The 9,862-nt window shown below is 37.3% G+C and overlaps 2 protein-coding genes across 4 annotated transcripts; one reads left to right on the top strand and one right to left on the bottom strand.

Moving 5' to 3' along the window:
- Positions 1 to 926: 926 nt before the first annotated feature.
- On the top strand, positions 927 to 2,544 carry LOC137735552 (actin-depolymerizing factor 1). Its single transcript, XM_068474977.1, has 3 exons — positions 927 to 1,013; positions 1,449 to 1,714; positions 2,141 to 2,544. The coding sequence occupies exons 1-3, from the start codon at positions 1,011 to 1,013 to the stop codon at positions 2,289 to 2,291; spliced, it is 420 nt and encodes a 139-aa protein (XP_068331078.1). The 5' UTR covers positions 927 to 1,010; the 3' UTR covers positions 2,292 to 2,544.
- A 453-nt stretch (positions 2,545 to 2,997) lies between these two features.
- LOC137734944 (tRNA-specific adenosine deaminase TAD1-like) lies at positions 2,998 to 6,591 on the bottom strand. 3 transcript variants are annotated; one of them, XM_068474281.1, is made up of 11 exons: positions 6,276 to 6,591; positions 6,054 to 6,174; positions 5,539 to 5,729; positions 5,288 to 5,410; positions 5,009 to 5,122; positions 4,688 to 4,857; positions 4,541 to 4,617; positions 4,324 to 4,443; positions 4,158 to 4,245; positions 3,529 to 3,643; positions 2,998 to 3,395 (listed from the first exon to the last, which is right to left on the bottom strand). In XM_068474281.1, exons 1-10 carry the CDS (start codon positions 6,457 to 6,459, stop codon positions 3,530 to 3,532), a joined length of 1,302 nt encoding a protein of 433 aa, XP_068330382.1. In that variant the 5' UTR covers positions 6,460 to 6,591; the 3' UTR covers positions 2,998 to 3,395; position 3,529. The 3 variants fall into 3 exon arrangements, with proteins under 3 accessions (XP_068330382.1, XP_068330383.1, XP_068330381.1); XM_068474282.1 differs by having other exon boundaries at positions 2,998 to 3,419; XM_068474280.1 differs by having other exon boundaries at positions 2,998 to 3,436.
- Between the last annotated feature and the right edge of the window lie 3,271 nt (positions 6,592 to 9,862).

Raw genomic sequence — 9,862 nt, forward strand, 5'->3', positions numbered from 1 at the left:
AAGGGAATGTGTGGGGGAAAATGTGTGGTGCAAAACTAGCCACACCAAGCTCAAAACAACCACACAACGTAAAAATTCACACTAGGGGCAAAATCGTCTTTTCACGCGTACGTTTTAAAATTTTCAGAACGGGCTGTCACAATACAAGTAATGACAAATCATGGGTTTTATTTAAGTATATATTTTTTTAAACACTTTCAACAAATTATGGATTTTATTTAAAATCTCATTAATATAAATAACTACAAATATCAATTTTTAATTTACAAATTATAATAACCTACATAGAAATGCATTATTGCATTAATTTCAAAGACTTCAATAAAAAAACGAAAATCAACATTTTTCCAATCAAAGAATGTTGATAAATAGGGACCGCATTCAAAATTACCCTATAAAAATATATAATTTCATCATAAAACTAATCGACAATTTAAGAAGTACCCCCCAACTTTTCCTAAGTACATACAAAGCTTCTCACGAGAACATTACACATCCTCATAGCCCCCACATGAAATGGGTATCATATGCAAGCGCCTTAAACTTAAAGTTAATAAGTCATGCAGCTTCAAACCCTAGTTGGATCCCCATAGTGGCCACCTCTAACAACATAACTGAATTGCGAAGTACATGGAAGACCAAGGTTTGGGAAATCTTAATATGGGAGATGAAAACATGGTCAAAACGCCCAAACAATGTACCCCTTTGATTACAAAATCTTAATCACATTTAATTATTGGCCAAAAAGACATCCAAATGCTCCCCTTAACGTGGCAACTATTTGACGTAATCAGCCTAACTAATTAAGATTAAAAAAAAAATCCCAAGAAAATACCAACCCCCATTTTCTCCCACAAAAATCTCTCCTCCCCTGCCTTTCTTTTCCTTCCAAACTCACTTTCTCATGCAGTTATCAAAATCAGAGATTTTGCAAATCTGTCGCATCTATCTCTTTTTACTGCATTTTCTTTTTCTCATTCCACAAGGTTCATCTTCTATAGAGGAGCACCATGGTAAGCATGCCTCATTCTCCTCTCTAGCTACAAGTTTTTTTATTTGTCTGTGAAGATATAGGATGAGGGAGAATCTATCATAATTATGAAAATGCATACGTGATTAAATCATAAATGTTATCGGATTGAGTTACTAATGTAGTAATCTGAGTTTAATTATCATTTGTTTTCTTAATATTTATGATCATATAACATTTCGAGTCTATTTCTACCTTCGAATTTGATGCTACGGAACTGTTCTCCTGTGCTACCTTGTTTTCCAATCATCATGGTGTTTGGGATGTGTAACACTTTGAGCATGCGTCTCTCGCCAGATAGCATGACATGTTATGTTGTTAAACTGTTTTATGACCACTAGATGGCCTGACATGTTATGTGGTTAGACTGTTTTAATTTTATGATCACATTATACTTTTCGGTGACATTGATGGGTAGGCAAACGCAGCGTCTGGAATGGCTGTGCACGATGATTGTAAGCTCAAATTCTTGGAACTAAAAGCGAAGAGAAATTTCCGATTTATTGTGTTCAAGATCGAGGAGAAGATACAACAGGTGATTGTAGAGAAGCTTGGAGGTCCTGATGAAAGCTACGATGATTTCAGTGCCTCCTTGCCTGCCGATGAGTGCCGCTATGCCGTTTATGATTTTGATTTTACAACCAATGAGAACTGCCAGAAAAGCAAAATATTCTTCATTGCATGGTTAGTAATTATATAAATTGGCTATTTTCTTTCAAACAAAAGTATACAAATTGATTTTAATTAAGTTGTTTGTGTTATATATGCATGGTTCATTATTTATTTATTTTTTTGCGCATATAACACGACGTAATCAAAGATGTTTTCTTATCAAACGACATATATATATATATATATATATATATATATATATATCATGTATATATGATAGGCCAAAAGTTAATTAAGAAGAATTGGTAGAACGTAAGGCTCTGAGCGATATCAATTCGCTAGCGTAACATGCCAGAGATATCTAATAAGAGAAACTTTCTCTTCAAACACCTGTGCATTGTTGACAATCAAAGTCCTTCAAAGTAAAGAAAAACTACTAGAATTGATTAATGCAAGCTATAGACCATTTTATTGCTTCTTGTGGATGTACATATATAGGGCACCTGATACATCAAGGGTCAGAAGTAAGATGCTTTATGCAAGCTCCAAGGACAGATTCAAGAGGGAGTTGGAAGGCATTCAAGTGGAGTTGCAGGCAACAGATCCTAGTGAGATGAGCTTGGATATCATAAAAGGCCGGGCACTCTAAACATTCCTGTAGAGCATTGATCCATCACTTCGTAATATGATCTATCTTCCAATTTTCCTAGTCGTGTGAGTTATTTTAAATTAATTATTAATTACTTTATTTTTCAGGTCAGCTATGTATTCAGATCTAAAACTTAATTTGATTGATACATTCCTCTGCTATATCGGTGTAAAACTTAAGTTTATCTTGGCATTTTTCGTATTGGAGATTTGAAGAAAATATTGTTAGAACGTGTTTCAAATTTCCTGTCAACTTTAAGAGAGTGTTGTTTAGCTAAAATGAAGGATAAAACCTTATTTGGATCCAACAAAGTGAAGACTGTCAGTCACTAAATGGTCGTGTGCAAATAACGATAAAACTCTAAGTACGTATTAATCAGCAAAGTTGCTTTGAATTTTAAGTTCAAATCTCTTCATTCTAGCCTAGGACATGAAATTACAAGTCTTAGCCTATGGAACACATAGAAAACACTACTATTATCATCTAGTTGTATCACCATTTTTACCATCTCTCTAATAGAGAAGGGACCCACGAACAAAAGTCATATGGAAAGCGCGTGATTTAGTTTGAAAAATGTGTATAAGTTCATAAGACCGGTAAAAAAATTCCCTATTTAGTGCAAAATCCTTGCTTTTTTGCCCTCCTAATCCCAATCAAGGTTAAAAACGCTATCATTAATAATAAATGTTGACAACTAAATGCGGGCAAAGCTGTAATTATAAGGAGATAGTGTTGTATTGACAGAATTAGAACAGCACAAATTACAGATTAAAAGCTCAACATAATATTCTTAGGCTCCGCTAATTTTTCGTCTGTTCAAATAGTCATTCTAACAGATAAAATAAAAGTTTAAAACCAGAAGAGGAACTCTCATCAAGGGCCACAATAAAAAGTTCATGAAAAAAGTTGCGCAGCAGTTGCAGGCAGAAGCATTCACACAATTAGCAGTAGTAAGCAATAGAACCTAAGCATTAACTGCGAGCCTACTATCGACATGTTTCAAGAGGCGAGGATGTGCAGATCGGTCATTTAAAAGCAGCGACGGGTGATGCAATGGCCGCTCCTCTGTTGGTTAACACAAAGCACTCCATCTATATTACGCCCCTGAAGTGCAGAAGCTATCAATATCTAACCACAGTGATATCCTGAAAAACCCTAATTAGTGCGAAATTCACTCGGCCACAAAGACTAGTATACTCAAATGACAGACCACTATTGATTTTCAATATGCACTGACCTTACTGTACCATGGCTGAGAATGCCTCAAAATGTGGCGGTTTCAATGGCCAATTACTAAAGGGATGTCTTGTTTTTAGAAATTTTGAGGTCAAATTGTATTCCTGCACCCTTTCCTGCATAAGTTAACCAGGTGAAATTAGCTGATGGTTCAAAAAAAGTGTTATCCAGTTATTCACACCTTGCTACAAGTTAATAACGAACCACTTCATTTTCTTTCTCTATTTTCTGGCTGTCCCACAATATAAATATACGTGTAATAGTTGCATAAGTAATTCATGAACTTTGTACTAAAAGATGTCGAGCATAACGTGACGTCTACAGATATCTGAAATTATGTAGGACAATCATTTTACTAAACAAGCAACGAAAAAAATTTCGGTTACACACAAATAAAAAAATTCCTATATTTTCTATACATATTTTGAAGTACGTTTGTCAGTTTAAGCACAAAGACCTCTAACTGTTGATGAAAATAAGCCACTTGTGCTACTTAGCTGGTAGATCATTTACTGTCATGAACATTAGTTATCACATTGTGATAATATTCTTACAACTATGTTATCACCTAGATCAATAAAATATAATAAAAAGAAGTCTGCAAATTGGTATCTGTAGTATTCACCATACCTTGATTTCCCGGTAAGAAATCTCATTCACAGGGATTTTGGTAGGGCATTCCTGTCTTAGGGACAAGAAAATCTCCAAAAGCCGCTTTCTGTCAAACAATGAGACAATATGAAAATGCTAATCGATGGCTTTCTAAATAAAGGTTGTATCATACTTATCACCCTACTTGCATAATAATGACTCAGTAGATGGATAACGTGCCCCTTTGGCAGCGGTTCCTTGCTTTCTTCCAGTGGTTCCAAGAATGACTTCATGCAGACCAGATTTATTCCAACATATCGAATACCTGTGATTTAAAGCATTAGAGCATCATGTACCAAAAACGTAAAGCATCATAAAATTAGTACTGACCAAATAATTGCTCAGATTAGATAACAAAATACCCGCATGTTAAAGTGGTCAAAGCTGTCTCAGAATGCTGAAACTCCTTTGGTGGTGTTGGAGCTGCCCATAGAAGTGGCTGCCAGTAGCATTAGCATACACATGTGATAACCTTCTCTATAATATCACAAAGTACACATTTCACAGACCTGCTTCACTTGAAAGGGACTCATCAGCTCATTTGATAACGGTATGATGCGATCGTGCAACGCTTTTTTCAAGTAATCAACCACGACAACGGTTTCTGAGCTGTTAGGGGATTGTCCAACGGTAATGGAAGAAAGGTATACAGGTTTTAGAAAGAATGAAAGCAGGGCTCCTGAAATAAGAATACGAAATGACCTCGTCAACTTATTTACAATTACAATTAGTAGTGGCCAGTCAAGCATGCATTTTACAACAAAGTGTCACTATCCAGGATTGACTGAATGAATGACTACATTGGGTACATGATAGATCAAATGATAAACCTTGAACTCCAACAACATTCCAGCGGGCTATCTTGTCAGAGCAACTAACTGATAATGTTGTATCACCACGACCAGGCTTTCTTTGTACTGAGCCAACCAGTTGTGAAGCATCACCTGAAAATGAAGTAACATACAAATGCTCCATGACTCTGAGACTCGTGTCAAGTGACGATTCTTTTCCAAAAAAGACACGGTGAGAAACAACTATTGAAATACTCAACCCACCACATTAGGGGTAAGAAATGGAAACAAAGTAGAGAATAGTTCTAATTCCACTACCCTTAGTCTTTGGCAGAACCTCTTCTGCAATGGAAGTGTTAAGCTCGTACAAAGATGAACCCCGTTCTCTTGGTCCAATAATTTTTGGAGGAGACAACAGTGAACTCGGAGAAGCAACCCCACCTGCAAGAACCATAAACAACTGCAACTGAGGTACCTACTGACATAAGTTAACAATCTAATTAGAGCAAAAACAAGAGAAAGAAATAAAAAGTACATTTTATTCTCCTCAGATATGAACAGAAAATTACATGGTAGTTGTGATATGTACAAATGCAAATTCCAATTCTTCTTCATTGAGTATTTTCTTTCGCCATCACCATCCGGGCCCAATTCAAAAATCAAGTTTTTGGCATCGCCATTTTGAAACTGCGTGCTTCCGTTGTTATCACTTTGCTCACTATACATTTGAGCAAGACACTGAATCTGTGCATAGAGGAACCTAGGTCCACCAAACCCACATATACGAAAAAACATCATACATCACAAACATCAGGTACATGTATAGTTAACCAAATATAGTTACGAACAAGGGTAAATGCAGATTCCCCCTAAAAATGGTAACTTTTCAGCTAAGCATAGAAAACCAGCAGAACATATTATTAGCACAATGTTCCACTGTATTCTTATAATCTTGCACACGAATAATTTTGATGTATTTCTTGTAACATGAAGCATTTTCTATAAATTAGCAACTAAACATTAATTAAATATACAAACGAAATTAAAATAGTAAAAAATAATAAATTTGAGGAAAAGCAAAAACCTGAGTAAAGCTCTTCGAGCTATAATCTCGGCGTGGGAATCATTGACGACATCGCCGTGGGGACTCCTCAGTGACCGCCCGATGCATTTGGTCCCAGTTCCGAATGCGACGACTTCAAGTTCTGAGGCAATTGAGCATGGTTACTTAAAGCACTGTTTGGTGTCCAGGAAAATGCAGGAAACTTGAATTCGCGAAAAGAAAAGGAGGGGTTTAGGGTAGGACCTTGAGAAGGGGAGGAGACGAGGAAAGCGGCCAAGACGGTGACTTCGCGGCCCTGAGGCTTGCCTTTCTTTTGAAGAGAGTTGTAGAGTGACAGCACTTTGTCTGAGACTGTAGTTCCCCAGTCTGTTTCTGAGGAAGAAGGAGAAGGAGACGACGGCGTTTCGGAGCAGGGCGGCGACGCCATGGTTTGGAAAGTGGCGGGTAGGGGGGTCAGTGACTCGGTGATAGACGAGAGGCTCCGTTACCAAATTTCTTTCATTGGTTGAGACGGTGTCGTTTCGAACTTCATCTGCTGTGTTTAGTAATCTGGTGCGTTTTGCAAGGTAATTGCGGAAAACAATCATGCTTATAGATGGATTATAATCTTGATTTAATCTTAATAATTCTCATTCGCTCTAATAAATAAATATTTAGTACCGCTATCGGTCATTTGTTAAAAAAAAAATAAACATAAATATGATATCTTGATCCTGATCCTAAAATCTCATGCATTGGATCAGATTGCCAAAAGATGCATCCCACCCTTCCCCCTATCAAGGTGCGCCTCCATTTAGTCCACGTGATTGCAATACGTTAACGGAAAGAAATTATGTTTATGCGTGTTGCAACGAGTTTAATCCCTATTAATTTTTTTTTTCCTTAACAACTAACTATTTAACTTATTAACATTATGGTTCAATTAGGAGAAAAATGTGGTGTAATAAGTTGGTGTCTCTTGTAACATCTCACATTGTCCAGGAGAGTGATCCTTAAATGTATATTCTCATCCCTACCTAGCACGAGGCATTTTAGGAGCTCACTGGCTTCGGGTTCCGTAGGAACTTCAAAGTTAAGCGAGAAGGGGGCTGGAGCAATCCCATGATGAATGACCCATTGGGAAGTTGCTCCTGAGTTCCCAAAAACAAAATCGTGAGAGAATGTGCTACGGTGGTACAGCGAGCCCGAGAAGTAATTCACCCCGGGTTGGGATGTGACAATATGGTATCAGAGCCTAACCCTAGCCATGGTTTGCCGATGAGGACGTCGGGCCCCTAAGGGGGATGGATTGTAACATCCCACATCGCACAAGGGAGTGATCCTTAAATGTATATTCTCATCCCTACCTAGCACGAGACCTTTTGGGAGCTCACTGGCTTCGAGTTCCGTAGGAACTTCAAAGTTAAGCGAGAAGGGGGCTAGAGCAATCCCATGATGGGATATTGTCACATCCCCGTCTGGGACGGATCACTTCCCAGGCCCGCTCCACCACCGTAGCACGATATTGTCCGCTTTGGGCTTACTATTCCCTCACGGTTTTGTTTTTGGGAACTCACGAGCAACTTTCCAGTGGATCATCCATCATGGGATTGCTCCAGCCCCTTTCTCGCTTAACTTCGAAGTTCCTACAAAACCCGAAGCCAGTGAGCTCCCAAAATGCCTCGTGCTAGGTAGGGTTGGGAATATACATTTAAGGATCACTCCCCTGGACGATGTGGGATGTTACAATCCATCCCCTTTAGGGGTCCGACGTCCTCGTCGGCACACCACGGCCAGGGTTAGGCTCTGATACCAAATTGTAACATCCCGGCCGGGGGCTCCACCACCGTAGCACGATATTGTCCACTTTGGGCTTACCATTCCTTCACGGTTTTATTTTTGGGAACTCACGAGCAACTTCACAATGGGTTACCCATCATGGGATTACTCTAGCCCCCTTCTTGCTTAACTTCGAAGTTCCTACGAAACCCGAAGCCAGTGAGCTCCCAAAAGGCCTCATGCTAGGTAGGGATGGGAATATACATTTAAGGATCACTCCCCTGGACGATGTGGGATGTTACATCTCTAGTACTATTGATTCTTTATTTAAAAAAGGGGAAATAAGAATCCCCTGCACTTTTCTAATACTCTTTAGATTAAACATTGATTCTATTTTGAAATTTGATTAGGACGCCTAAATAATAGTAATGTCAGCATTTTTATATTGGGGAAACTTGAAATAAGTCCAAATTTGTAAGCAATTACTAGATATGATCCCATTTTAGTTAATTATTGATTTAAGTCTAGTGACTCATTGTCCACGTCATTTTATTTTCATTTTTTTGTCAAAATTACCCCTCTATTAACATTATCCTTTAATTCTAGATTTACTTGTATTATGAAATTAATTATTTATCTTTAAATAATCCCCTACTTGTAGAATTAGTTTTAAAATATATCTTTTCTTCCATAACTCGCATATACAATTTGTGTTGTGTTCTCCGATCCCCTTCCTTCTTGTTTAGTTTCTTCTTTCAAGTTTTAAAATTTCCAGAAAAACGTTCTCTTCCCAGGATAAATTAAACAGCCACAGCCCACAGGCATAAGGAAATTGAAACCAACATCCTGCTCGATAAGAATGTCTCAATTCAAAAGGAATGAAAAGGCCAAGCCTAACGTAACAGAGACTCAACTACTCTAAAATCAGAAACAATAAAACTTGTCAACACTGAAACAACCGGTGACTTCGGGCTGAACAAATTCCAAACCACGCAGATGGATCCGAGTCAACATCCAGGATTCTAAACCAACTCATTCGCCTTATGAAATTCAAGTATAGCGGTTGTCAAGATGTATAAAATGTACACTGTTGGGATCTAGCATATAGAAACTAGAACGAGCAAAAAAAAAAAAGTTTCACCCTTTCTATAACCAGAACAAAGAAGATCCTAGTTATGTAGAAATCGATAACATTACATAAGATTATGTAAAGGAAAACTCGTGTCCATAGCCCATCTTCAAAATACAGAACCGCAAGATAGATGTTGTATATTTTGTTTATCTACCTGTATTATATATTTTTGTAATGAATCTATTTGTATATTTTGTTTATTCTACCTATGTTATAGATTAATTGTATTTTATCTACATATACGATATGTTTTTGCTCATTAGTCTATCTATATCACATTATTTTGTGTTATCTATCTATACGATAGGTTTTTATTCATAGTTTACCTATATCATAGATTAATTAATATTATCTACCTACATCACAAATTTTTTATCTACCTCAACAAAGTTTCTTTTAATTTTTGATAAACTTATAAGATTGGTTGTAATGTGTTTTTAAAATGTTTTTAATTAGAAAATGGGTAGATAAAGATATTTGAATATTCAAATTTTAAATTTTTTAAATTCAAAATTAAAGAATATAAATATTTTTTATTTTCAAAGGGCAATGTGACAACCCGTTCCAAATTTTACGTTTTTATTTTATTTTAAAAGCGTGAATTTACGAAATTGCCCTAGAGGCAAGGACTTTGACTTCCGTTGACCATCGACTTGAGAGATGTGAGACTTATTCTTTTAGCATATCCTCGTAGTACTCATTGGTACGAACGTATAGGCGAAAGCCGTTTGCGAGTCCGGATTATAACGGTATAGTTACGGACGTTCGAAATTGGTTATTCAAAGTTTAGTGTTTATTTAAATTAAATCCCCACTTTGTGGGGGAAACCCAATCAGAAATGGAGGGAGGAAAGAAGAAAAAAAAAAAAGGAAGTGGTTCCCGTCCACCCGCACCCACCGCGGGTCCATTTTCCAAGGCCGATTCCGGCCAACTCCGGTGG

This window comes from Pyrus communis, chromosome 5 (genome assembly GCF_963583255.1).
Source record: "Pyrus communis chromosome 5, drPyrComm1.1, whole genome shotgun sequence".
Classification (NCBI taxonomy): Eukaryota; Viridiplantae; Streptophyta; class Magnoliopsida; order Rosales; family Rosaceae; genus Pyrus; species Pyrus communis.

Coding starts and splice junctions, on each gene's coding strand:
- LOC137735552 (XM_068474977.1), top strand. Junction 1,715..2,140: donor AAAATATTCTTCATTGCATG/GTTAGTAATTAT, acceptor GTACATATATAG/GGCACCTGATACATCAAGGG.
- LOC137734944 (XM_068474281.1), bottom strand. CDS start 6,459: ATGGCGTCGCCGCCCTGCTCCGAAACGCCGTCGTCTCCTTCTCCTTCT. Junction 5,123..5,287: donor GGTTCTGCCAAAGACTAAGG/GTAGTGGAATTA, acceptor CTTCATTTTCAG/GTGATGCTTCACAACTGGTT. Junction 3,644..4,157: donor TTTCTTACCGGGAAATCAAG/GTATGGTGAATA, acceptor TAACTTATGCAG/GAAAGGGTGCAGGAATACAA.